The 27259-nt window shown below is 56.0% G+C and overlaps 1 protein-coding gene and 2 long non-coding RNA genes across 8 annotated transcripts in view; 2 read left to right on the top strand and 1 right to left on the bottom strand.

Moving 5' to 3' along the window:
• Nucleotides 1–2301: 2301 nt before the first annotated feature.
• On the top strand, nt 2302–16159 carry LOC144331733 (uncharacterized). Its single transcript, XR_013399103.1, has 2 exons — nt 2302–2417; nt 14537–16159. It is a non-coding gene; the product is annotated as an uncharacterized LOC144331733 (long non-coding RNA).
• Nucleotides 3763–25809, bottom strand: CBX7 (chromobox 7). Of its 6 annotated transcripts, none has more exons than XM_028827268.2 (6): nt 25607–25809; nt 23029–23072; nt 14240–14329; nt 11854–11920; nt 7383–7734; nt 3763–7026 (listed from the first exon to the last, which is right to left on the bottom strand). In XM_028827268.2, exons 1-6 carry the CDS (start codon nt 25673–25675, stop codon nt 6869–6871), a joined length of 780 nt encoding a protein of 259 aa, XP_028683101.1. In that variant the 5' UTR covers nt 25676–25809; the 3' UTR covers nt 3763–6868.
• LOC144331700 (uncharacterized) overlaps nt 17861–27259 on the top strand; it is a 31378-nt gene continuing 21979 nt past the window's right edge. The window contains exon 1 of the long non-coding RNA XR_013399069.1: nt 17861–18102. This is a non-coding gene — a long non-coding RNA (uncharacterized LOC144331700). The remainder of the gene's footprint in view (nt 18103–27259) is intronic.

Below are 27259 nucleotides of genomic sequence, written 5' to 3'. Positions count from 1 at the left end.
CATCACGTAGATGACCCCTCGTAAAGATGCTTACCCAATCTCCCCAGTGCTCATGAGTCTTGAAAACAAAGTCTGAAGACATGACCAGCTGCACGTTTCACCCTAAAAGCTTGCTATATAAAGAATACTTTCTGGAGGGCGGCTACAGGGATCTGCCATCTCTCAGCTGCCAGCGACACGGCCTCTGTTCCTAAGTCCCCACTAAATGTTTCTTTCTCAGAAATTGGATTTGTCAACCTCTGTCTTTGGTCTCTTGGCTCCCTTGGTCTTGGGGGCAGGCATGCATAGATCTGCCCACCACCAAACATGGACACATCACCTTCTTCCTCCTCTGACCCTTCCCCCACCCCTGCGGCTTTATCTACCACTATGTGCCCAGGCCCCAGCCTCTGCATCCCAGCAAGTGTGGGGTAGCACTGAGGATGGTGGAGTCTGGGTGAGTGGTGCATAAGGGTCTTTATATTGCTGTCTCTACATTTGCATGTTTGGATTTTTTCATAATAACAAGTTTAGGCCAGGCGCGGTGGCTCACGCCTATAACCCTAGCACTTTGGGAGGCCGAGGCAGGTGGATCACGAGGTCAGGAGTTCAAGACCAGTCTGGCCAAGATGGTGAAACCCTCTCTCTACTAAAAATACGAATATTAGCTGGGCTTGGTGGCATGCGCCTGTAATCTCAGCTACTTGGGAGGCTCAGGCAGAGAACTGCTTGAACCTGGGAGGCAGAGGTTGCAGTGAGCCAAGATCATGTCACCGTACTCCAGCCTGGGCAACAGAGCAAGACTCTGTCTCAAAAAAAAAAAAAAAAAAAAAAAAAGGGGCATGCGCAGTGGCTCATGCCTATTAGCACTTTGGGAGGCCGAGGCAGGTGGATCACAAGGTCAGGAGATTGAGACCATGTTGACTAACATGGTGAAACCCCGTCTCTACTAAAAAAAATATAAAAAATTAGCCAGGCATGGTGGCAGGCACCTGTAGTCCCAGCTACTCGGGAGGCTGAGGCAGAATGGCATGAACCCAGGAGACAGAGTTGCAGTGAGCCAAGATTGCACCACTGCACTCCAGTCTGGGCGACAGAGCGAGACTTCGTCTCAAAAAGAAAAAAAAAAAAAGTTTAAAAAATAAGAATTCTACCAAATGTGTTTTTCTCCTCTAAGCTTCAGAACTGTTTGTGAACTGCTTGTGGGACCACTCTACCTGAACACCTGTATCATGGACTGAATGTTTGTGTGTGTGTCCACCGTCCCACTCCCCACTGCAAATTCTCCGTTGAAGCCTTAGGCCCCAGTGTGATGGTATTTGGAGGTGGGGCCTTTGAGAGGTCTTTAGATTTATTTGAGGCCATGAGGGTGGAGCCCCCATGATGGGATTAGCATCTTTAGAAAAAAAGAAAGAGACACCAAAGCATCCTCTCTCTGCCAGGTAAAGACACAGTGAGAAGGTGGCCCTCGCCAAACACTGTATCTGCCGGCATCCTGGTCTTGGACTTCCCGGCCCCCAGAACTGTGAGAAATGAATGTCTGTGTTCTGGTGTATGGCACTGTGTTACAGCCGCCTGTACTGCCAACCTACACACACTCTGAACTCGGTGAAACCAGCCTGGCCACTCCTTCCTCTGCCAGGTGTTTCCACTTGCTCAGCTCTTGCCCTGCCATTCTCATCTCTGCCTTTAGCCATGGCCAGGGTCCTGTCTTCACTTTCTGCCTGGTGGGGTAATCTGGATGCCGGGTGGGAGCGCCTTGGCCTCTGCATGGACACAGCTGAGAAGTGTAGGAAGTCAACACCCCAGAGCAGCTTCAGCAATGGGATGGGGAGGATGGGAGGGGGCTATATGTTTCTATCCCCAGCTGGACAGATGATTTCGGGAGGTGTTTCAAACTCTTCCCCGAAAGTCCAGGTGGAATCGAGCTCCCGTTCCCATAGCACCTACCTCAATAATGTGCCCTTACCCAGGTTTTCCCTCCTCCCTGGCCCTGTCTCAACTCTTGCTTCCTAGAACCACCCCCAAATAAACTACCTGCACCCAAGTCCCGGCCTTAGACTCTGTTCTCATGGACGCTGCGTCAGCTTGCTGTGGCTGCTGTAATAAGCTCCCACAGACTAGGAGGCTTAAACAACAGAAATGTATCCTCTCACAGTTAGGAGGCTGAAGTCCAGGATCAAGGGTCAGCAGGATTGGTTCCTTCTGAGCTTGGAAAGAAGGCTCTGATTAGGCCTCTCTTCCTGGCTTATGGATGGCGTCTTCTCTGTCTTCACACAGTCATCTCACAGCATGCGTCCGTGTCCAAATCACCCCCCTACCTTTTTTTTTTTTTTTTTCCAAGATGTAGTCTCCAGGCTGGAGTGCAGTGGCGATCTTGGCTCAGCTGCAACCTCCACCTCCCGGGTTCAAGAGATTCTCCTGCCTCAGCCTCCGGAGTAGCTGGGATTATAGGTGCCCACCACCACGCCCAGCTAATTTTTGTATTTTTAGTAGAGATGGGGTTTCACCATATAGGTCAGGCTGGTCTCCAACTCCTGACCTCAGGTGATCCGCTCACCTCAGCCTCCCAAAGTGCTGGGATTACAGGTGTGAGCCACTGCCCCAGGCCTCTGGCATATTCTTGATTCCTCCCTTGCATCAAATCAGTGGCCATATCTTGACACTTCCACCACCTAAATCTATCCCCAGTCTATCTGTTTCTCTCTTTCACTGACACGTCCACAGTTGCGGCCACCATCCCCCTCCACCTGCACGGCTGCAACAGTCTCTTAACTCTTCTCCCCACAATCAGCCCTGCCTGCTCCGGCCCAGCCTCCGTCCTGCAGCCCGTGATGCACTGAAATGCGGACGTGCTCCCAGGACTTGCCCTTGGCTCTGACCACCTGTCTCAACGTTCAGACGTGTGTGCTAAGCCTGGCCGAACACATAGTAGGTGAGCGTTAGCCTCACGACAGTTGTGCGATCCAGAACCTGCAGTTGCAGAGACCTGGGATGCTCACCACTCCAAGGTTCTGGAACAGAGGACTCGGGGGGAAGCAGATAAAAGGTGCCAGAAGCACTTCCAGGCCTCTGATGACACACTACGGGCCACGGCGATGGCCTTGCCCAGAGACACTCCACAGTTTCCTCTTCCCGTCACCTCAGTGAATTCTCTGTCCATCTGGGGGGCTCAGCGAAGGGAAAGACTTGTCCGAGATCATGGTCAGTGACCAGCAGACCTGGGACCTAAACCCCAGGCGTCGCCAGGGACTGGAGCTCTTTCCTCAGCACAGTGGGGACACCACTGTCAGGCCTCTGAGCTGAAGCTCAGCCCTTGTAACCCCTGTGACCTGCACGTATACGTCCAGATGGCCTGCAGGAGCCAAGAAGTCTGGGGCAGCCCAAAAGCACAAAAGAAGTGAAACAGCCAGCTCCTGTCTTAACTGATTGACCAACCTTACGACATTCCATTATTGCTTGCTCCTGCCCTGCCCCAACTGATGGATCAATCAATCGACCTGGTGACATTCTTCTTCTGGACAATGAATATTATGATCTCCCCACCAGGCATCTTGTGACCCCCTCCACTGCTGACAATAGATAACCACCTTTCACTGTAACTTTCCACTGCTTACCCCAGTCCTACAATACTGCCCACCCCGTCTCCCTTGGCTGACTCTCTTTTCAGACTCAGCCCACTTGCACCCAAGTGAAATAAACAGCCTTGTTGCTCACACAAAGCCTGTTGGTGGACAGATGCGCTTGACAACCACCAGAAGGAATGACCAGATGCCCAGGAACTTTCTTTTTTTTAATCATCTTTAATGTATTTTTAATAATTTTTTTTGCCTCATTTACCAGATAAATCATCTAAATAAATAGATGCTATACAGTCTCTTACCAATGTCAGTACAAAAATAAAACCGCGCTCTACATCCACTCTGATCTCCCAGCGCACACACACTCAGCAAAGGCATGTGTTTGGAGCCAGCTCGTGCCCCCGACCCCTCCCAGATACATTCATTTAGTCTGAACAAAGCTCGAAGCTCATTCTGTGCAAAGGAAGCGCTCTTGTGCTGAGACCTGGTGGCCGCGGCTGGCCACTTATGAAGCAAAAGCTAAACCACCTCACAGAAGCACAGCGCCTGCCCCCAGAACAAGGGGAGAGGAGGAGCTTGGCAACGAGGTCATCACCCTAACAGCAGTGATAGTCCTGCATTCCAGGCGGCCGTGCCAGGGGTAGGGGTACATCCTCCACACCCCCCACCACAAAAGGAAAAGTGCCCGCAGGTCTCTACATTCAAAGCGGGTGCGGGCTGGGGGAAAGAAAGGCAGGTGAGCAAATGCTTTCTAAACCCTCCCCCCACCCCCAAGAGTACTGGCCTTTTAAGGGGGCTGCGGGGGTGGAGGTCACTGTCTGCCTTACTCTACTGGGCCACTCTGGGCTGGAAGGAGGCCTGCCCGGCCACAGCCATAGGGTGACCTCATAGAGGTCACCTGTCCTGGAGGATGGTCCTAATGGTCCACAGCCTTTTCCCCAGGGAGCTGGCTCACTGCAGCCCCTGAGCCATGTGGCTGCCCTGAGCTGGGCACCTCAGGCACCACCTGTCCCAGGTCACGCCCCTGGAGTTCAGCTCTCCCTGAGCCACAGAGTTCCCCATGGGCCATAAAGGGCTGAGTAAGAGGAAAGACGTGTCTTGCTGCTGCAGACAAAAGCAACTGCAGCGCCCACACAGAAAGCCCCGTGAATCCACAGACCCAAAGATTGCGCAAATAGTTCTTTGAAAGTGACCAGGAAGCAGGAAAAAGGCCCCATGTCCCCTGGGGGATGGGGAGCGTGACTTCTGCTGGAAGCTGCCAGCCATGTTCCAAAGCCATGGGCCAAAACATTCAACCAGAGACCCCCCCACACCCCTCTATCACCTTCACCTCCGCTGGGCACCCCTCTCCTGGAAGAGTTCCCTCTGAACCCCAAGCTTCCCCTTCCCCTCCACAGGGCCCACAGCTGGAGATGGGTGGTGATTCCTGCCACCCCTTGTCCAGACCCACCCCACGTATTCCTCTAGATTCCATTCCCTGGGCTGGAGGTGAATCAGGTCACCCCGGAGGGGACTGTCCCCCAATGGAAGCACTGAATTGACCGTGGACAACTAAAGATCGAGAAGGAAGGAAAGAGAGACTCAGGGATCTGGGAAGCCTGTCAACAGAGCACCCCAAGCAGAAAGGGCTGCAGGCTGTCTTTGGTTTGGGAACTAGGGAAGAAGGGATCTGGGGAAAGAATCACCCTCTCCTCGCCTCCGTAGACTCTGTGACTTCCTGAGGACCCAGAGCAGAGCTGCGGGGAGGGCAGGCGGGTTTCAAACTCGCCGACCACACTCCACTCTTGGTGTGTGTCACCCTGACTCTGACAGCCAAGGAAAACCAGGGAAGCCAGCCTTTTCCACGCCTCCCTCGGGCCCCCCAATCTGGCTTTTTCTCCCCTACAGAACTGGAAGAGAGGGAGAAGTCACTCCTCACTGGCAGGGAAGCCACTGGCCCCCAGGACACCTTGTACAAGCCACAAAACAAGTGCACCTTGCCAGGGGGTGGGCTGGGGCAAAGCCTGCCCATCACACAGCGCAGCCTGACCTCAGAGAGGCGGGGCAGAGGTCCCTCCACAGAAACACAGCTCAGCCCCAGCTGTGGCATTTAGGTTGGATGGGGAGGGGATGCAGAATGGAAGGAGGAAGGGGCTTAGGAGCCAAGGGCTGCCCTGAGAACGTGGTGGGACACCCCCTCCCTCCCTGACTGCCCACACCTGGACTGGCTGAGTTGGAGGGGAGGGCAGAGAAAGAGGGGAATTGGAAGGGCTGAAAAGTCACCTGAGTCAGAAAGAACAAGAACCCTTCGGGGGAGGAAGGACAGGGTCCAGATGTCTCAAAGCCTGTGCTGATACATCATACAACTTAGCAGACGCCTGCACACCCGCAGCCTGAGAAACCACATCTGCATGCCTGGAGCATGGGGTGCCATCGCACCTGTGCCAGACCCCTGCCCTCCGCTGAAAGCTGCAAGCACGTAGCAAGGTGCATGCAAGGTGGGGTAAGTGCAGGCATGGTGGTGAGTTCTTTTGTGCTGTGAACCACCCCACGTTCGCCTGGCCAGGGTTTCTAAACCAGGTTCGCAAGGCCCATGTGGACACATCTGTAGACACACATGCGTTCACGGGGCACATGGGAACGTACACGCGAAGGGTAACGCGTGCACACCTGTGCAGCCGGGTGTACGTGAGCGTTTCTGCACAGGCCAGGTGATGGGGGGAGGGCAGAGCTCTCAGCAGAAGGGTCTCAGCGGCGCCTCCTCCCTGGGAAGGGTAGAAGCCTCTCTGAAGGGGAAGGGACTCGCCCCAGCAACCTCAACCCTTCCTCCTGCCCCTTGCTCCCGCCTCACTCACTTTTGGTCAAAACCAGCCTCCACAGCCCACTGCAAAGCCAGAGAGGAAAGTTCAAGGTAAAGACCCAATCGAAATAAAAAGAAAAGAGGAAAACCAGCCAACCAGGCTGCGGTGGGCCGCTCAAGGGAGAGGGTTTGGGGCTTCCAATGCTCCGTTAACCCCCAGAACCAGCTGCTGCGTCACTAGAGGAGAATGATAACGGTGGTGTCCTGGGCAGGTGACCCTGTCTCCCTCCTGCCCTGGGGGTGGTGCCCCAACTCCCAGAGCAACTCTCTCCATCCCCAGCCTGAGGCCTCGTGGTAAACGTCCCTCAGAGAAAGGGCAGGTGGTGGGAGAGTAGTGGGATCTTCTCCCCTTTTGCTGCTCGGTATTTTTTTAAATAAAATAATTACCCCGCCCCCAACCCATCCTTATCTCTGGAAGTCCCACCCCAAGCCCAAAAGAAAACAGTTTAAGAAGAGTAAAAATGGTGACTCAGAACTTCCCGCTGCGGTCTCGGAAGAAGCCCTCAGCCGCCTGGGCCTCACGGAAGGTGACGGTGATGGAGTTGGCGGTGATGTCGGTCACGGTCACCTCACTTGAGGGGAGCGCAGGTGTCCAGGGAGGGGGCCCCTCAGCCAGGTCGGCATCTGCTGCAGCGTGAGACACACAGACAGACGGGGGCAGCGTTGACAAGGTTGGAAGCTACGCAGACCACCCAACCCCATCCCAATTGCAGCTCTTCCTTTCTGCGTCTTCAGTCAGCTCAGGGCCTCACACAGGGCTGGACACCTGGGAGGAGGCAACGAGGTGCATCTTCCCCACCTGGACAAGAGCTCGGCCAGAGCGGGACGACAGGAGGAGCCCTGGGCTAGTGCTGGACCCTGAGCCCAGACCCGACTATCCCCACAAAGCACTACGGGCCCTCTTTCGACATTGAATCAGTTGGACCTGATGACCCACAGGGCCCTTTCCAGCTCTGAGGGTCTCTGGGCCGGGGCCGCCTTACCCTCTTCTTCGGGGGGCTGCGCAGCAGGCTCCCACTCGCCGGCCGCCTGCAGGACGTCTGGGGCCGGTGGCTCCTGCAGGAAGAGCTCCCGTCGATGGCTGTGGCTCTCCAGGTTGGGCCCGCGGGGCGGGAACTTCTTGCGTGAGAGCCGCAGGTACTTGTGGGCCTTTCGGGGCTTGCGGAGCGGGAAGGGCAGGGTGGGCACCAAGGGGCCCTTGTCCACCAGCTCAGGTGCCCCCGCCTTGACCACCCCCTCGGGGCTCCCGCTGCCGAGTGGGCACGTCAGGGAGAAGCAGAGCTTCTCCTTGCCCTTGGCCTTGTGGGAGCTCCGCAGGTCCATGCTGTACAGCCGCTGCGGGGGCAAGCCAGGGCAGCGCGGGTCAGCCCCACCCTCCCGCCCGCCATACCTCTGCTCATGCTGCTCCTCCCACCCAGAGTGCCCTTCCCACATCTGCCCACCCAACTCCTCCCCATGCCATGGCCGGCCATCACCCCACCGCACCCCACCCCAGCCCAGAGAGTGGGCCCCAACAAGCCCCAGGCTCTGCCAGCTCGGCCTCGCCTCTGGGCCCCACAGAGCACTCTCACCTCCCCAGGGTTTACTTCTTTGATACCCAGCAGAGAAGCATACAAGAAGGACACATTGAAAACTGACCAAGAGAAACAAATCTGGATGCATTCAAGAGTTAGCCTTCGTTTTAGGAAAGGTATCTTTGCGTGCCAGAGCACCTCCAAAACCGACACTGCCAGCTCGCCCAGGAGACCGTGGAGGCAGAGGGCAAAGGTGTGCTCTTGGAGTTGCTTGGGGCAAAGCCAGGCAAGCAGCACACACAGCACCGGATGCCCATGCCACCTAGCCTAAGGGACAGGGCTCCACCCGGCCTGCAGATGCACCCCGACCCCTCCAGGGAGCTCCTGGGCTCTGCGAGCTGCCTCCTGCAGCTCCCCCTGCTGACTGCCTGCGACACCTCTGGAGCTGGAGGGCAAGTTCCTCCACCCCTGGAGTTTATAATTTCGGGATTTTTCTTATTTATTTGGGGAGAATTTACATGCATCTACAAAAGATCCATGGTGCCAAGATGTTGGGAGACTCCGGATCACTGGGACAGTACCTTCTCCTGCCACCTGCCACCAGAGGCCAAGAGCTCCCAGGAGAATGCAGCCATCAGATGGGACCTGTGAGGTCAAACACCTCCAAGCTGAGGGAAGAGATGACACACGCAGGCCCTGCTCACAGTCATGCCTGCCAACGGCATCACATGTCCTGAGGTGCGGGCTGCCGCAGTGATGGGAGGAGGGCTGAACTGGGAGGGGACTGGGAAAATACTGCCGTGGCTGGGAGGCACGTCCTATAGGCAGCTGACTCAAAACCCACTCCTCCCAGTGGCCTCACAGGCCATCAGAAGCCCAGTACGGGCCGGGCGCGGTGGCTCACACCTGTAATCCCAACACTTTGGGAGGCCGAGGCGGCTGGATCACCTGAGATCAGGAGCTCAAGACCAGCCTGGCCAACATGGTGAAATCCCGTCTCTACTAAAAATACAAAAATTAGCTGGGTGTGGTGGTGGGCACCTGTAATCGCAGCTACTTGGGAGGCTAAGGCAGGAGAATCATTTGAACCCAGGAGGCGGAGGTTGCAGTGAGCCGAGATCACATCACTGCACTCCAGCCTGGGAGACAGAGCGAGACTCTGAAAAAAAAAAAAAAAAGAAAAAAGAATCCCAGCCGGGCGCGGTGGCTCAAGCCTGTAATCCCAGCACTTTGGGAGGCTGAGACGGGCGGATCACAAGGTCAGGAGATCGAGACCATCCTGGCTAACACGGTGAAACCCCGTCTCTACTAAAAAATACAAAAAGCTAGCCGAGCGAGGTGGCGGGCGCCTGTAGTCCCAGCTACTCGGGAGGCTGAGGCAGGAGAATGGCGTGAACCCGGGAGGCGGAGCTTGCAGTGAGCTGAGATCCGGCCACTGCACTCCAGCCCGGGTGACAGAGCGAGACTCCGTCTCAAAAAAAAAAAAAAAGAAAAAGAATCCCAGTACATTCCACCATTCTGCGAGGCAGGTTTTTCTTCGTCCTTGGCAACCTCATCACGAAAGAACTACAGCGACTAGGGTCCCAACAGTCAGTCCTGGGGAAGCTACCAGCCTCCCTGGGCCTCAGTTTCTTTCTCAGCAAAACAGTGAAGAGACTGTAGGAGCCAGCCTCCGAGGAAGGCCCCAACCACACCCGCCTCCTGGCATTCACACCTACGCGCAGTCCATTCCCACCCCCAGTGCTGTGGTGTGTGACTTCCCAGGCCAGAACATAAGACACTGTGGCTTCTTCCCTGCTTTCTCTCTCGGGCCACCCACTCTGGGAAGCTGGTGGCTGCACTGTAAGGGCACTCAAGCAGCCCTCTGGAGATGTCCACACGGTGAGAAACAGTCCCTGTCAACGCCCAGCCCTGACTCCCCGACACGCGAGCTGCCCCCTCGGAGGCAGATCCCGCAGCCCTGGTCAAGCTTGCAGATGACTGCAGCCCAGACTAGAACCACTGAAGAACCAGCTAGCACATTCCCAAATTCCTGACCCCCAGAAGCCATGAGAAATAATCAGTGTGTATTGCTTTGAGTTGCCACGTTAGAGGGGAAGAGATAACGAACACACCTGCCCTGTAGGCTTAGTATGTGGATGGAGTGTGTTCATCTGTGAGGCACGCCAGGCACAGAGCCTGGCACACGGACGTCCGGGAGATGTTACTTTCCTTCCTAGGCTCAATTCATGCCAAACCCAATGGAACATGCCCACTGCATGAAGGGAGGCCCACCCGCTCTGGGGAAAGCCTCCGTGGGCTATAATCAGGAGTGGCCAGGACGCTTGATGTAGACCCCATGCAAATGAACCAAGAATCCTGACTTTCTGGCTTCCAATATCCTGCCTGGTGGCTCTTATTACATTAAGGAGGGTGGGTATTCTCTTCATCCACAACCACATACAGGCAGAGTATTCCTTGTCCAAAATGCTTGGAACCAGAAGTGTTTCAGACTTCAAACTTTTTTAGGATTTTGGAATATTTGCATTACATTTACTGGCTGGGCATCCCTAATCCAAAAATCTGAAATTTAGAATGCTCCAATGAGCACTTCTTTTGAACATCATGTTGGTGCTCAAAACGTTTTGGATTCTGGAGCATTTCAGATTTTGTGGGTTTTTTTTGGTGGGGAGGGACAGAGTTTCACTCTTGTTACCCAGGCTGGAGTGCAATGGTATGATCTTGGCTCCCTGCAACCTCTACCTCCTGGGTTCAAGTGACTCTCCTGTCTCAGCCCCCTGAGTAGCTGGGATTACAAGCATCCGCCACCATCCCCAGCTAATTTTTGTATTTTTAGTAGAGATGGGGTTTCACCATGTTGGCCAGGCTGGTTTTGAACTCCTGACCTCAGGTGATCTACCCGCCTCAGCCTCCCAAAGTGTTGGGATAACAGGCATGAGACACCGCACCTGGCTGCATTTTGGATTTTGGATCAGGGAGACTCAACCTGTGACTGCACTGCTCCAAGATCCACTCGCCTGTCACTGCAAAGCACTGAGGTCAGCAAAGGCCCCCAAGACCTATGAAGCAGGTACTCCGGCATGCTGCAGAGACTTGGGTCCCCACCTGACTGAAGGCTGGAAGAGGAGACCCTGTAAGTTTCTTCCCACTCAAAAATGACACACTTTTAAGAGTCTGACATTCCAAGGCTGTAGTTCTACAATTCTAAGATTCTGTTTCTGGGCGGGCACGGTGGCTCCCGCCAGTAATCCCAGTACTTTGGGAGGCCGAGGTGGGCGGACCATGAGGTCAGGAGATCAAGACCATCCTGGCTAACATGGTGAAACCCCGTCTCTACTAAAAATACAAAATTAGCCACGCGTGGTGGTGGGCACCTGTAGTCCCAGCTACTGGGGAGGCTGAGGAAAGAGAATGGCGTGAACCTGGGAGGTGGAGTTTGCAGTGAGCCAAGACTGCACCACTGCACTCCAGCCTGGGCAACACAGCGAGACTCTGTCTCACAAAAAAAAAAGATTCTGTTTCTTGGATTCTGAAATTCCAGCCTCTCATGTTTCCTCAATTCTAACATTTATGTTTCTGAGGTTCTCAATGATAATTTTGTTCAGGGATTCTGAGCATCGAAAGGCTCAAAGCTTTCAAGCCTTCCTTACAGCAAGATTCTAAGCTTTGAGAATTCTAGGAGTCCACTGGCCATATGCCTACCCTCCCTCCCATGTGGCACCTCTCACCCAGGCTGTCTTCCCTGGGCACCAGCCCCACAGGCAGGCTTTTCCCAACTCCTCCCATCAAAACTTACCCAAGTGCCCCACCCCACAGTGCCCTGGGTGGTACAGAGGAGGGGACGCAGATCAGTTCAACCAGCCAGTGCAAATGCACCAAGGGGCAGAGGGGACTTGCAGTTGGGCAGGGGAGAAAGGAGGCACAAAGGCAGGCTGGTTACCTGCAGCAGAAGCCGCTTGGGTTTCGGACCTCTCTTCCTATACCCCGATGCTCGGTCTCTCTCCTCCCTGGGGCGTGAAGCAGGTGGCAAAAGAAAAGGAAATACTGGTGACATCTAAGGGAAGGTAAGGCGTCGCTTCGCCCACCCTCTGCTGCCTGTCAGGGAGGGGACACTCCCCACAGGCCTGCCCACCAATCCTCCCCATTGCCTGGCTGGGGCCATAACAATGGGGTCAGATGTTCAACTCCCAGGGCCAAGGTCTTCCCATCTGACAAATGGGGAGGGTAACTGCTGAGGGAGGACTCGCAGCATCTCCAAAAACAGTGGGTCCTTATGGGGCTCCAGGGCCATGTGAGGGCTCTGCTCTACATGCTCCTAAGGAGCCCCTAAACACGTGGCTCAGTTTTTCCTGCTAGGGGAATGATACAGAAGCCTGTCAATCCAATCTGCCTTGAATGTCCCAGGAGAGCTGAAGGGAATGGCGAGTCCCTCCGTAAGTAAAGCTCCGCACAGACTGCCCCGCACTTGGGATCTCTGTGAACCCAGGAGAGCGGACCAGCTCCTACCCTGTCTGTCCCATCTTGTCCAGGGACAGGATGAAAACCAGTCTGTTCTGAGTGCCCAGCGGATGCCTTCCCATGTATCAAACACACACACAAAGCACAACTTAGGCCGGGTGCGGTGGCTCACGCCTGTAATCCCAGCACTTTGGGAGGCTGAGGTGGGCGGATCACTTGAGCTCAAGAGTTTGAGACCAGCCTGGGCAACACGGCAAAACCCCGTCTACCAAAAATACAAAAATTAGCCGGGCGCAGTGGCACACACCTGTGGCCCCAACTATTCAGGAGGCTGAGGAGAACTGCTTGACCTGGGAGGCAGAGGTTGCAGTGAGCCAAGATTGCGCCACGGCCTGGGTGACAGAGTGAGACCCCGTCTCGAAAAAAAAAGCACGACTTCACAGTGCCACGAAGCTACACATGACACACAAGACAACACAATCAGAGACTCCACACAACTGCCGAAAGTAGTGGGGAGATTCAAAGTCATTTCATCCTGCCTCCCACTTCAGTTCTCTCCATCCACACTCTCTGCGGCCCCCAGTACAGAGGCCACGTGGACAGCAGAAAGAACGTGGAGGCCAGGAGCTCATCCCTTCTCCCCTTCCTGGTCGTGTGACCTTGGGCCAGGCTCTTACTCTGAGCTCAGCACACACCAGGAACCCCACGGCATCTATTGCAAATGTCTGACCATCCACTGAGCATCCATCCCCAGCAGGACACCCATGGGCCAAAGGGAAAGGGCCTCTGGCGGACGACTGGAATCCAGGCCTTTGATACCTGCCCACTGCTCTCCTTACCACGCTCCACAGGATTCCCAAGTGTTGCACCCTGTTGGACCAAGGCCCCACCACACACCTGGGAGACAGAAAGAAACCCTGCGACAGGAACACCCTGATTTTAAAAGGAAAGAACAATAAAATGTGTCCTTTGAATCCCTGGCAGGAAACCTCCTGGAGGAGGAACCACGAGAATCCAGCAACGAGGGGCAACAGAAAAGCCCCCACCCGGAGGCAGCAGCCCTGGCCAGGTCCTTGCTCTGAGGCTCTAGGTAGCAGCCTTGGTTTCCTTCTCTGACAAACAAAACCCTCACTCCTGCCTCAGCAGGTTGCCATAGGGACCAAATACAAATGATTTTGTGAAATGGCGCCACGCCGCACAAGGCAGGCGGGCTGGGAGTGGCAGGGGACCTGGGCTGCCTGCTGGTGGGGAGGGTGGCCAGAGAGGGCACACAGAACAGTCGGGTGTGCTCAGAATCCCTGAGAGGCACTGGCAGAGGTGGCAGACTGACTTTGCCCGGGCCACTTGGACAGGAGGTGGCAGGGGAACAGGCCACAACTCAGAAATCCCAGTCCCAAAGCCCATGCTCCTGCCCCGACTTCCATGAGCTTCATCAGACGCTCCTTGTAGCCCTAAGAGGTCCTCTAGAGACACTGTCTCTGATCTGTCACCCCCGCACAAGTGGCAGTGCCGCCCCCTGGCACACAGGGCATCTTTGTGAAGCATTTTAACATTCTTCACTGGAACAGAAACCTCTTACAGCCCCTCTGAGGTTTCACCCTGGGAAATCGGGGTGTTCTTCAGGATGGCCCATTTTACAGCAGAGAGACTGAGGCCCGGGTGGGTAAGGGATTTTGGTCACCAAAATCGCCCAACAACAGGAAAGGGACCCAGGGTCCTCAGCTGCCCTGGGACTCAGTGCCCACCACTTCCACCCAGCTGTAGGCTGGGCTGCCCTGTCCCATCAGACACCCCCGCCCTGCCCCAAAAACCCCTGCCAAGCCAGCAGCAGGCTCCTGAGGAGCCTCTGAGCTGGCCCTAAGCCCCACCCGGCGGCGCCAAGGACACCGTACTTCTCCTCGTAGGCCATGACGAGGCGGGGGTCCAAAATGTGCTCTTCGGGCTCCCACGTGCTGTACCTGGGGAGAGGAACAAAAGGTCAGAGTCAGCACTGGGCGCGGTGGCTCACGCCTGTAATCTCAGCACTTTGGGAGGCCGAGGTGGGCGGATCACCTGAGGTCAGGAGTTCAAGACCAGGCTGGCCAACATGGCAAAACCCCGTCTCCACTAAAAATACAAAAATTAGCCATGCGTGATGGTGCATACCTGTAATCCCAGCTACTCAGGAGGCTGAGACAGGAGAGTCACTCGAACCCAAGAGGCGGAGGTTGCAGTGAGCCAAGATCGCGCCACTGCACTCCAGCCTGGGTAACAAAGGGAGACTCTGTCTCAAAAAAAAAAAAAAAAAAAGAAAGGTCAGAGCCATCGCTTCTACTGGGCAGGTACACCAGCAGAGGCCACCACTGCTGACCCAGGGCCCACTGCAAGTGTGCCTTCACCCTGTCCTGGTGTCATTGTCACCTACTTCAAGGACAGACCCAGTCTGGGCCTCCTGAGGGTTCCAGCGACACCAGAGCTGCCCTCGTTCACATCACACTACAATGTGACTGGGTCCAACTCCTTGTTAGACTCCACAATCACCGGAGACCCTCAGCTGCCAGGAGGAGAGAGGGCCCCTGTAAGCCCCAGGACACCCTTCCCACACCAGGCAAGAGAGGGTGAAAAGGAGCCAGAGCTCCAGGGACATGCTCGCAGCCTGGGTTCAAGTCCAGCTCTGCCCTTAGCTAGCTGTGTGACCTTGAGCAACTTCCTGAACAGCTCTGTACCTCAATGTCCCCATCTGTAAAGGACTCTTGTGCTGATGAGATGCGTCATCCAAGTGTTTAGAGGGTGTTACAAGACTAACAGCAGGCCTGATGTGTTGTCCGTGCACTGTGTTTGCTGCTGTGGCTGTTTCTCCCCGCCCTCCAAGCCCAGAATGGTCTCCCTCCTCAGTGCACTCCACCCAGAACACAGCCAGGTCTGAAGTTCCTTTGTTTCTGGGCCTGGCACACAGCAGGTGTTTGGTAAATGTCTACTGGCTGAATGGTTCAGCAGGCCTAGCACAGGCCCCCTTGGTAATGCTACAGGGGATCTTCTACCCTCGCCACCCAGCCAGGGAGCACCCTCCTGCTGGTTCAGACCCTGTGATGTCAGCACAGCGGCTCCAGAGCTCACCTATCTGTAGAACCACCGTGGTGACACCCGCCACGCCCTCGTTCCACTAGCACTCCTGTTTACTTTGTATCTGCCTTTAGAGCAGCTTTTTTGGTTTAAATTATTTTAAAAGCAAACTATGCCTTCCATAAATGGAAAAACCAGTATCACTCACCATCGATGCAAACATAAAAACTTTTCCATTAAAAACAATATATGTACAGTCATGTGCCAAATAACAACGTTTCTGTCCATGACGGCCTGCACATGTGATGGTGGACCCGTAAAATTACAAAGGAGCTGAAAAATTCCTATCATCTAGTGACGTCTTGATGATCCTGACCCTGCGCAGGCCTAGGCCAACGTGTGTGTTTGTGTCTTAGGTTTTAAAAACAGAGCTTTAAGGACAGTGTCTTAGGTTTTAAAAATAAAGTTTTAAGGCTGGGCACAGTGGCTCACGCCTGTAATTCCAGCACTTTGGGTGGCCAGATCACTTGAGGTCAGGAGTTTGAGACCAGCCTGGCCAACATGGAGAAATCCCATCTCTACTAAAAATACAAAAATTAGCCAGACATGCGGGCACCTGCAATCCCAGCTACTCGGGAGGCTGAGGCAGGAGAATCACTTGAACCCAGGAGGCAGAGGTTGCAGTGAGCCGAGATTGTGCCATTGCACTCCAGCCTGGGTGGCAGAGCAAGACTCTATCTCAAAAACAATGAAAATAGAAATAAAAATATTTTTAAAAAAATTTTTAAAAACTGTAAAAGTAAAAGAAATTGAATTTTTGTTTAAATAGAAGACAGCTTTTAAATACAAAGCAAGGCTGGGCGCAGTGGCTCACGCCTGTAATGCCAGCATTTTGGGAGGCCGAGGCGGGCGGATCATGAGGTCAGGATCAAGACTATCCTGGCTAACACGGTGAAACCCCTCGCTACTAAAAATACAAAAAATTAGCCGGGTGTGGTGGCGGGTGCCTGTAGTCCCAGCTACTAGGGAGGCTGAGGCAGGAGAATGGTGTGAACCTGGGAGGTGGAGCTTGCAGTGAGCTGAGACTGCACCACTGCACTCCAGCCTGGGCAACAGAGCGAGACTCTGTCTCAAAAAAAAAAAAAAAAAAGAAAAGAATATAAAGCAAGTATTTTGTACAGCCATACATGTTTATGTTTTAAGCTAAGTGTTACTACGAAATGAGACAAAAAGTTTTAAAAAATTAAGCTTATAAAGAAAGTTACTATAAGCTCAGGTTAACTTATTATCGAAAAAACCATTTCTGTATAAATTAGTGTAGCGTAAGTGTACAATGTGAAAAATATTTCCTCACAAGTTAGTATGGCCTAAGTGTACAATGTGAAAATATTTCTGCATAAGTTAGTGTAGCATAAGTGTACAATGTTTACAATAGACCAGGTCTTCACATTCCACTAGCTGACACTGAGTGACATGTGTCCGGGTGACAGAGTAACTTCCAGCCCCGTAAGCTCTGTGCCTGGGAAGTGCTCTAGAAGGTGTCCCAAGTTTTATCTTTTACACTGTATTCTTACTGCACCTTTTCTGCCTTTGGATGTATTCAATACAGTCACATGCTGTGCATGCTTGAAGCCTAGGAGCACAGTCCAAGTGTGCAGTGGGTTATACCATCTAGGCGTGGCTAAGCTCACTCTGATGTTCGTACAATGAAATCACCTAACAACGCATTTCTCAAAACGTATCCCTGTCATTAACCGACGTGTGACTGTGTATAAAATACATACAGACAAAAGCAAAGCAATGCCCTATGGTCCTGGCCAGAGGCTCTGCTAGGTAAGACGGAAAGCAATGGGCGATAGCGAGGGGTTAAAAGGCAGAAAGCGCCTGGGAGACCCCCCGCCCTGCCGCCTCCCTAGAGCTGTGGCCTCTACCTTACGCTATCCTGGGAACTACCTAACGCTAGTTCACAGTCCCAAAATGCTCCCCAAGGACAGAATGCTTGCCTCCTTGCTTCCTCTAACACTCTGGCACACCCACTTAGTGTCAGGCCTCTGTGGGCTCGCTGTGAAGCCCTGAGCCTGGGCTGCCCCTTCCCATGTGCCCCCTGCCAGCCGGCCCTCCCTCCCCTTTGGGTGCCCCATCCCTACAGTCAACTCCTAGCTGACCCTTAAGAGTCAGGTATTTGTAGCCTTCCCTGACATCCCTCCCAGGCTGCCCCACTGCCAGCAGGACGAGCCTGCCCCTCCTCCACCCTCCTTACAGCTATACCTGGCCCTGGCCATAATCACTAATGGACCAGGAAACACCCTGGCCGGCAGAGCCCCGCAGAGTGGCCCGCTCAGGGCTCTGGGAAGGGCTGGGGAGCCCCTGCAGAACGCCGAAAGCGAAACTACAGCAGAAACCACCACAGGCTGGCAGACACTCTAACCCTTCCTCCCCCCGGAAAAGGCTGAATCTCCTCAGCTCTAACTGGTAGGAAGGGGAATTTTGTGCTCCTCTCTCTACAGCGTGCTCCTCCGCACCGCCCTGCCCATTGCTTGCTGATGTCCCTGCTGTGTAGATCCTGGCAAGTCCCTACCCTTCTCTGAACTTCAGTTTCCTCATCTCAAGAATAATGACCACTACGGTAACAGCAGGTGTGCCACCAGGACCACCAGGACCGCACCCATCCTCAAAAGAAGCTGGTGAGGTAGGTGCTTAGTTCTTACCCCCATTTTACAGGTGGAGAAACTGAGACACGGAGGTTGGGCAGCCAGCCCAGCGTCACTGAGCCAGTCAGTGGCTGGCCCGTGTTGGCCCTCAGCCACACTCCACCTTCAGGCTCCTCACAGGCCACCGCGTCTGGGACCCCCGACTGTGCTGACCGCGGGAGGGGGCGTCGCCCGCCCCCGGTCCTCAGCGTCCGACCGCTGGGCGCGGCGCACAGCGGGCGCCCCGAAAGGCTCCGCTGGATGAAGAAGGGGTGGTTGCCGGCCCGGGCAGCCGGGTCTGAGATAACAGGGTCACGCTTGGCGGCCAAATGCAGCCTCAAGCTGGGGGCAGGGGCGGCACCAGCGTCTTAACCGCTTGGACCCAGCCGTTAAGGGGGACGCCGCGCCGCACCGCGCCCTCCGCAGTGCAGGAGCCCAGAGGCGCCTAGGGGAATGCGCTTCCGAAGAGCTGGGCGCTGGCAACCCAGGAGCGCGCCACCAGCGTGGGCGCCGCGGATCAATGGGCTTAGATCCCATGATCACCGGAGACCCTCGAGTGCCTGGAGGAAAGCGGGCTCCCGTAAGCCCCAGGACACCCTTCCCACACCAGGGGAGGAACGGTGGAAAGGAGCCAGGGCTCTGGGGACACGCTCGTTGCCTGCGCTGCGCGGACCGCGGCGTGTACGCTGGGGAACTGCAGGGGTCTGCATTAGGCTTGCGGCGCCCGCTGGGCGGGAACCCATCACCCCGTGGGAGGGGGCGGAGCGCTTAGGCCCCGCCCCCGCAGCCGGCGGTCACGCGCACGCACGGGGAGGGGCGCGCGCCGGGATTACCGGCAAACCGAGGGGGCGGGGGCGGGGACAGAGACGGCGCGCGCCGGCTCCGAGATAAACACGGCCACGTGACCTCCCCGCCCCGCCCCACGGCCCGGTAAACAAGCCCTGGCGGCCCAGCCTGAGCTCCGCCGCGCAGGGCTCGCCCTACTGCGGTGAGGGCACGGAGTGGGAAGGGGCGCAGCGGATGCAGGACCCCCGCCCCCCGCCGACCTTTCCCGGGGGATAGGGGGAAGCGGGGTTTGGGGGCGCTGCTGAGCTGTGACGCAGGCAGCCTTGGGGCAGGTGGAACCACCCGGATCCCCGCAGAGCCAGGCCAACCCCCAAGTCCCAGTCCCCACTCCGATTTAAAGCTGCTCCACAGGAGAAATAGCATGGGCTCTGGTCCAGACTGCGGGGTGCGGCCTCGTTCAGGAGACGCCACCGCTCTGGGGCCTCATCCTAAAGTGGGCCCACCAGTAACCCCAGTCGTATAGGGCTGTTGTGAAGATTAGATGTGTTAAGCCACGGAAAGCATTTCGATCAGTGTGGTACACAGCGAAGGCAAATCAGCCTGGTTAAATCAATGAAAAGCCCAGGGAGCGTAAAAGTCTGCGGCTCCTAACTCCAGTCTCCTCAGCCTGGATGGAGACATTAGCTCCCACTCTGCCCCTGGCAGGGTGTTAATGAATCTTATCTTGTCTCAGGCAATCTTCAGCAGGGCCCAGGGAGGTTAGGCACAGAGAGGTTGAGGGCTTTGCCCTGGGTCACGCAGCTGTAAATCTCCACAACTAGAGTTCAGAGGCGCAAAGCCTCAGCACTTCCCACTGAACTGGCCCAAAGGCCAGCAGCCAAGAGTCCTAGTCACCTCTAGTGAAGCTGCCTGTGTTATCAGGCAGCCTGTAGTTCACATCTTCCCAGCTCTATGACCCTCGGCAAGGCCTCTTTGCTGTAGGCTTCTGTCTCTCCATCTGTAAAATGGGTTGCTATGAGTGGTTCAACGAGTCAATGCCTGATTCATAATAGGGGCTTATTAATTGACAGCCTGGCCATGGCTGTGACCACTGATATCATTCCTAAAACTCCATAGAGCCACTCCCTCCAAAACGATGCAGAACCATTCACAAGTTGGGAAGAAAGGAAGGCATTCTGGAAGGGGGAACAGCAGGGCCCCGGACAGGCTGAAATGTTATCTGGAGGCCTCAGGCACAGCTGGTATCTGTACCTAACAATGTCACATTCCCTGCCCGGGGCCCCGAGCCCCTCCCTGTGCCATTTGCTGTGCTTTCCAGAAGCAAGAGAGCCCCTCTACCACACTTGTTTGCTGGGGAGATAAATCAGGCAAGGCATGTAGTGGCTTAGCATGGGCCTGGCACAGAGCGTCCACTTTTTTGGGGGGCGGGGTGGAGGGACGGAGTCTCACTGTGTTGCCCAGGCTGGAGTGCAGTGACACGATCTCGGCCCACTGCAAACTCCACCTCCCAGGTTCAAGTGATTCTCCTGTCTGAGCCTCCCAAGTAGTTGGGATTACAGGCGCAAACCACCATGCCTGGCTAATTTATTATGCTTTGGTAGAGACGGGGTTTTTGCCATGTTGGCCAGGCTGGTCTCAAACTCCTGACCTCAAGTGATCTGCCCACCTCAATCTCCCAAAGTGCTGGAATTGTAGGCTTGAGCCACCATGCCCATCCCAGAGTGTCCACTTAAATGATGGTTCCTGTTACTGCGAATGTAAGTCTCCCCACCCAGAGGGCAGATGCTGAGCAGGAGATTGACTACCCCCACCCAGGCTGGCACTGCCCTGCCAAGGCTCCCAGGCCTCGGGGACACAGCCTGCCTAACTCCCCACCCCCCACCCTCTTTCTCAGCTTTTTCTCCAAGCAAGGCCCCCTGAGGAGGGGAAGACAGAGCTGGCTCCCCTGCTTCTCCCCAGAGTGAACCTGTTTCCCCCAAGTGAGGTGGGGATGGTTAACAGCCATACCTGCCTCACACCCAGACCGCGGTGGCACTGTGGATGGCATGAAGTGGGCACCACAGTGCATGGGGTTGGCAGTTATATTTTGTAAGGACCAACCCTCTCTGGGCCTCAGTTTCCCCATCTGAAAAATGACGGGACTGGCCTAAAAGATTTCTAAGGATACTTTGAGCTCCTGAGAAGAATGGAATCCCCTAGGTCCCTTTCCTGCCTGGGGAAAACAAAAAGAACAGCTAGGCTATCTGTCTATCTAATTTAGTCTTAAAACCAAATGTTTACTAAAGCACTTGGACTGGGCTGAACACACATTCACTAACTTACATCCACCCTCTCACCCTCACAGCAGCCTGCAAAGGAGGCTTCACTATCTCAACTGAAAGATAAGGAAGCAGAGACCCAGCCATGGTGGACCCCTGCCCCAGGGCTCATGGCTGTCAGGTGGGCAGCCAGGCCTAGAACCCAGGACCAAAGTGGAGGGGGGTGAGAAGAGGCAGCCACGAGGGCCCATCTGGTGGCCTTGGCATGTTAAGAAACAAATGGGTGCCCGGGCCAGGGGCACAGCACAACAGAGGCATTGAGGGCCTCTGCTCTGGGAGCCTCGTTCCTTCCCTCCTGACGAGCTGCAGTGGGCAGATGGATTCACATCCAGGATCAAAGTGGGAGAAGGAACTTTTCCTTCATAACGGCCTCTGTTTACAGAAGAGAATCTTCCAAATAGTGGAGTCTCCAGAGGAGGAAAAATAGCCAATAGTGTCCTGAAGGCTAACAGCTGGTGGCCACAGCTTCCCAGTGCGAAGCGAGAGAGGCAGGGGTGTGCGCACCCAGGAAGGCGATGCTCCTGCTGCCCACTCTGGGCATTGTCACTCCCTTTACTGCCCCCTTCACTCAGGCCGGAAGCCCACCTTCTAGCAGCCCAATGCAGGGGCAGGGGGTAGGGATTCTCTTTCAGCCCTCAGAATATCTGGGAAGGGAGAACAGGACTGGGGGTTGGAGTGAGGGGTGGAGTGTATTCTCTGCCTGCCAGTTCCCAACCCCTATCATCAGGATAGCCGCAGGTCACCCAGAACATGCGCCCAGGCCTTTCATCCTACAGGGCCACCAAGCCTGTGAGATGAGTGCATGGCCTGGGTTTCTGAACCCATTTTGCAGAGAGGGAAGCTGAGGCACTGTGGGCTGTCTTCCTCTCCGCTGTCTCTCCCCACCATCACCCCAGAATGCCCACAGGACCCAATACCAGGTCAGCCCCCACCAGTACAGCAGAAAGTCCCTGCCCAACAGCAGCAGCTCTGGGCAGAGGGGGTTTCCAGGAGTCAGTCTCTGCCAGGCGGAGCAGGGGGTGGGGCACCCACAGACCAATGGGGAGGCTCCACGACTAGCTCATTCGCTCCCCCTCCCAACAACTCCCTGCTGGAGGGCATTGGTGGGTCCTGATAGGGCCTCAGCAGGAGAGGTGGAGCTGCTGGGAGGTCTTAGATGCAGCTCCCTGCCTCCCAACTCTGAGATGGGAGGCTGGGAAGGCACAGAGGCGGCTCCTGAAAAGGAGAAGGCCTAGTTCAAGTCCCAACTCTGCCTCCACTTGCTGTGTGACCTAAGGCAAGCTGCTTACCCTCTCTGAGCCTGTTTCATCACCTTGAGAGAACCTGATCACACCTACCTTCCAAATCTGTATGGGAACCTGCTCTGTAGACTGGAAAGTGCCGTCCAGAGGCGAAGGAGATTCAGGCTCTGCCCCTGGCCACACAGCACTGAGGATTCATGCAGCACTGTGCTTAAAGCGGCTGGGGGCCCCTCCTCCTGTCCAGCAGCCATCTCCAGTAGCTCAGATGCTGGGCCTTCACCTCCCAGTTGCCAAGAAAAGCCAGAGGGAGGGGAGGAGGGAGAGGAAAAGCTCCAACCAGCAGAGGAGCTCAACACTTAGGAGGGCAGGGTGAGAAGAGAAGCTGGAGACACACCTTGACCCTCCTGTGGTCCAAGGGGAAACTGAGGCCCAGAGAAGATGATGATTAAATCAAGGTCAGCTGTCCAGTTACAAGAGTAGCTGGAGCTAAAAGCTAGGCAGGGGAGGGGGCAAAAGGCAGGTGGAGGAATGCACCGGTCGGTAGGCAGACAGACAGACACACACACACGAAGGAGCTTACTTTGGGGGCCATCCTTTCCACTTCACCAGATACTCGACTTTACCCTGAGAAGAGAGAGAAGCAGACACAGTGAGTCTCATGGTTGCCCCTCCAGCCACTCGGAAGGACAGTTAAGGCCCAAAGGATCCCAGCTCCAAATCCCCTCTGCAGACACGTGTCTCCCCAACACACAAACACAATCCAGGAACTGTCCACCAGATCCTCACCAACCTGTATAACCCTGGCTGCTACATGATCACCCCATACTGCCCTCCCTAGGACAGCACATGAGTGCCTCTGGCTCCAGACACCTCTGAGGCTCCTGAGGCTCCTGAGGCCCAAGCCTCAGGGGAACTGAGACTGCATGGAGAACTGAGACTGCATGGAGGTGTGCATGCGTGGCCAAAGACCCACAGTGTCTAGAGCCCCAGTGCACAGGTCGGAATGCTTACTTTCTTTTTTAGATTGGAAGTCTCCAAATTCAAGAACATTCCTCTCTGGGGTAGTGCTCACGCTCCTCCCCCATCTGCCGAGTCTCCTCTCAGTCTCTGAGGAGCTGCCACTGGCTCCCAGGTAATGGGCCAGTGACTTGAGGACTCTCAACTCAAAAGACCCTGGCAGGACCCCATGGAAGACTGGCAAACTCTCCACCTTCAGAAGGGGTGGTCAGCCCTGCAGTTGTTAGAGCCAGGCCCCTCCCTTCCTCACAGGCTTTAAAAGTTTACAGTTACGGTGGCTCATGCCTGTCATCCCAACACTTTGGAAGGCTGACGCTGGAAGATGGCTTGAGCCCAGGAAGGAGTTTGAGACCAGCCTGGGCAACACGGTGAGACTCCCGTCTCTGAAGAAAGGAAATTAGTCGGGCATGGTGGCAGTTGTCTGTGGTCCCAGCTACACAGGAGGCTGAGGCAGGAGGATCGTTTGAGCCGGGGAGGTTGAGGCTGCAGTGAGCCATGTTCATGCCACTGCACTGCAGCCTGGGTGACAAGAGTGAGGTCTTGGTGCCAAAAACAAAAAAGTTTACAGTCCAACCCCATTCAGTGAGTGAAGCCCCTCCACTCCAGAACTTTACAACCAAAATATGATACCTCCTCATAGAGGCTTTCCCTGATGACCCTCTCCCATGCTGTCTCCACTGGCACCTTGCAGTTCCATTTCTGCAGAGCAAACAGCTCCATCTGAGGGCATCTGTCTGTATCTCCTCACTCACTGTGTGCCACCTCTGCAGAATGCCAGCTCCCTGAGGGAAGGGATGGATCCCTGGGGCTTAGACTGGTGCCTGGTACCTGACAGATCCTCAATAAATATTTTGAGTGACTGGCTGAAGGAATGATGGTCTCGCGCTCTTGTGCTACTCTGCGAGCTCCATCGTAGAGGGGGTTAGTGCTGTGCCTGCTTCAGGCTACACAGCACGAAAAGCACTGAGCTTTGTGGAATAAATTATCTTTTAAGTGGAGGAAACCCTAGGAAAAAGGAGAAGAAGGTGGAACAGCTGCCTCAATCAGAAGAGTAAAACCCCAAGTACAGCTAGAGGAAGAAAAGATGCTCTGACCACCTTGACCTTCACCCTTGGCCCAAGATGACAGGACTGAGTTTCCTCTATGGAGAAAGAAGATGGGCTGGCAATCAGCCCAGGTGAGCTCCTGCTCTACCTCTCTCTCTAACTCACTGGGTGACCTTGAGCAGGTCACTTCCTCTGCCTGGGCCTCAGTTTTTGTCTCTGTTAAATGGGAGTAGGTGACCCCCCTAAGGCCCCTCCCAGTCGGCCTGGAGCCTCCCAAAGGGCTGCAGGGAGGAGGAGACAAAGGGAGGACAGTAGTGAATACCAGGAGAGGAACTTCTCCCCAAGGATTTCCCCAGCCTTAGGCGGGGAAACAAGTGCACGGGAGGTGTAGACACCAGGCCGGGACAAAGTCCAGCCCCAAAGTGTGGGGTTCTGAAACCAGCAGAACAGACACCTCCTTAAATTGCAGGGTGTATGTTTTGAAGGAGAAGGCAGATGGGGTAGGAGACTAGGGGATGCCCTAGCGCAGGGGGCGGGCTTCAGAGCCCTGGACTGGGCTAGGAGTTGAGGTGGGGGTGGGGGCGGGAAAGAGGGATGTGCTTGGGTAGGGGTAGAGGGGGCGGGATCGGAAAAGGCCAAAGTCCAGCAGGAAAACTTCACAGGCTGGAGACTTTTCCAAAGCTGCACTTACAACTTGAAAGGACTTGGTGCCAAGCGTCCAGAGTCCCGAGTTCAAGACCCAGCTCTGACGCTAACGCGCTAGGCAAGTCCTTTCAACTTGGACCTCAGTCTCCCCATATTTATAATAAAAGGGGAGTGAGGCGGGATGGAGCTCAGGATCCCTATGTCCGATCCTAATCTCCAGCTCAGGCAGGCTCGGCCGGCACTAGCATCCCAGAGCGACAACTTTGATTCTACTCGCCCTACACGGTGGCAGGGAAACTGAGGCACGGGCTGGGGAGACGGGCCCAGCAGCGCAGGGCTGCCGGGGCCCCCGCGCCCCGCTTTCCCCTTCAGCCCCAGCGTGGAGGGAGCGGTGCTGGGAACGGGAGGGACCCCACCGGGGTCCTGGGAGCCGCCCCCGGGCAGCCTCACCTTCCGCACGCGCTTCTTCCGGATGCTCTCCACGGCGAACACCTGCTCGCCGATGGCTGACAGCTCCATGCGGGGCGGCGGGCGAGCGGGCCCGGGGCCGGGCCGGGCCGGGGGCGGAGCTGCGGGGCCGCGGCTGCGGCGCGCGATGCTAGGGCTGGCGGGGTCCCCGTCACCCTCGTCCGGGCGCGCACGCGCACGCGCACGCGCGCACACCCCCTCGCGCTCCCTCACGCCGCCGACGTTCCATTTTTGAACCTGCGCAACGTTTTCCTCGGCGCCAGCGAGCGAGCGCGCGCAAGGAGGGGGCGGGGCGGGAGCGCGCGGCCCGGCCGCGGGGCTCAGCTCGCGCCCTGCGGGTCAGCCCCGCCCCCAAGCCCCGCCCCCGCCTGAGCCCCACCCCCGAGATCCGCCCCCTCCGGGTTGCGATTGGGCCGCGAGCCGCGAGCGCGGCCGCGGGACTTATTTGGCTGGGGTCCCGGCTGGGGCGGGGCGGAGGCTCGCGAGCACCCTCTCGCTGTGGCGCCGCGGCGGACGTGATCCTTAATACCCAGGCGGGCGCCTCACAGCCTCCCGGCGACTGCCAGGGGCCAAAGTGGCAGGGCCCAGTGGAGCCGACGACAAAGTCGAGGCTCAGAGCGGGGAGGCCATTTGCCCATCTCTCGCAGCGGAGGAGACCGGGCCGAGGCGCAGCCCCTCGAGTTGCAGGAGACGCAGGACCCAAAAGGCTTCCCACCGTGTCCGGACGTCGCGGGGCCGAAGTCTCCCTCATCCGGCCTTGGCCGCGGCGCAGTTTGCCTGGTGTCCCCACGTCCGTCCACCGAGCCCTCCATCCGCCTTCCATTTGTCCATCCCCCCGACCCTCGATGGTCGGTACCGAGACGCGCGGGTCAGACGCGGGCGCTGCCTCGGGAGCTCCCGGGCCGGGCCCTCGTTCGCGGCAGGAGCGGCCGCCGTGGAGCTGAGGTCCCCAGGGGACGGATTTTGCCGCCGCGCTGCCCCAGCCTTCCCCAGCCCCGCGTGCACTGGGCGATCGGTGCGTAGTGGGGGCTCAGCCATTTGTGGCATGAGGTCCGAGACGAACTCTTGATTCCTCACCCCCCTTCCTTTTTCGCTAACGCGTCTCCATTCCTCGCTGGGAGCCCGGAGTCGTCCCTGCTCCTTCCTGCACTGACCCCAACTCCTGTCGCTCCAGCCTCCCCTCGGGGACTCGGGTCTGCCTGCCCTCACTGCACCCACCGCCCGAGTTCGCCCCGTCTTTTCTCTGGACCACAGCAGAGACCTCGCGGAGCTGCCGTCTCTCCGATCTTAGTGCCAGAGTGTGCTTCTCCAATGCAGATCTGACGGGGTCACCCTGTGCTTAAAAATTTTCCTCCTATTCCCCTCAGAATAAAATCCAACACCTCTTTCTGGCACACAGAAAAAGAGAGTAATAGATTCACACCTGACTTCATCAAGAGCAACGGAAGCCAGAGATATGCCATCATCTTAGAATTACATTTTCAGTGAAATTATCTTTCAAGAATTATGTAGCCAGTATGAGGTACATGTATCCAGAACGTAGATGAAATCATAACACGAATACAAAAACTTAAGAGTTTGCCACTGGCACACCCTCCGGAGGGAGATTCCAAAGCGGGAACTTCAGGCAGGAGA

Source organism: Macaca mulatta, chromosome 10 (genome assembly GCF_049350105.2).
Source record: "Macaca mulatta isolate MMU2019108-1 chromosome 10, T2T-MMU8v2.0, whole genome shotgun sequence".
NCBI classification, from domain to species: Eukaryota; Metazoa; Chordata; class Mammalia; order Primates; family Cercopithecidae; genus Macaca; species Macaca mulatta.
Note: the sequence above shows the minus strand (reverse complement) of the source record. Positions and strands in the feature narration are given on the sequence as shown.

Excerpts from the sequence above, each read along its gene's own strand:
- CBX7 (XM_028827268.2), bottom strand. The coding sequence starts at position 25,675 with ATGGAGCTGTCAGCCATCGGCGAGCAGGTGTTCGCCGTGGAGAGCATC. Across the intron at positions 7,735-11,853 it reads CCAAGCGGCTTCTGCTGCAG|CGGCTGTACAGCATGGACCT; the intron begins GTAACCAGCCTG and ends TTGCCCCCGCAG. Across the intron at positions 7,027-7,382 it reads GCAGCCCCCCGAAGAAGAGG|CAGATGCCGACCTGGCTGAG; the intron begins GTAAGGCGGCCC and ends CTCACGCTGCAG.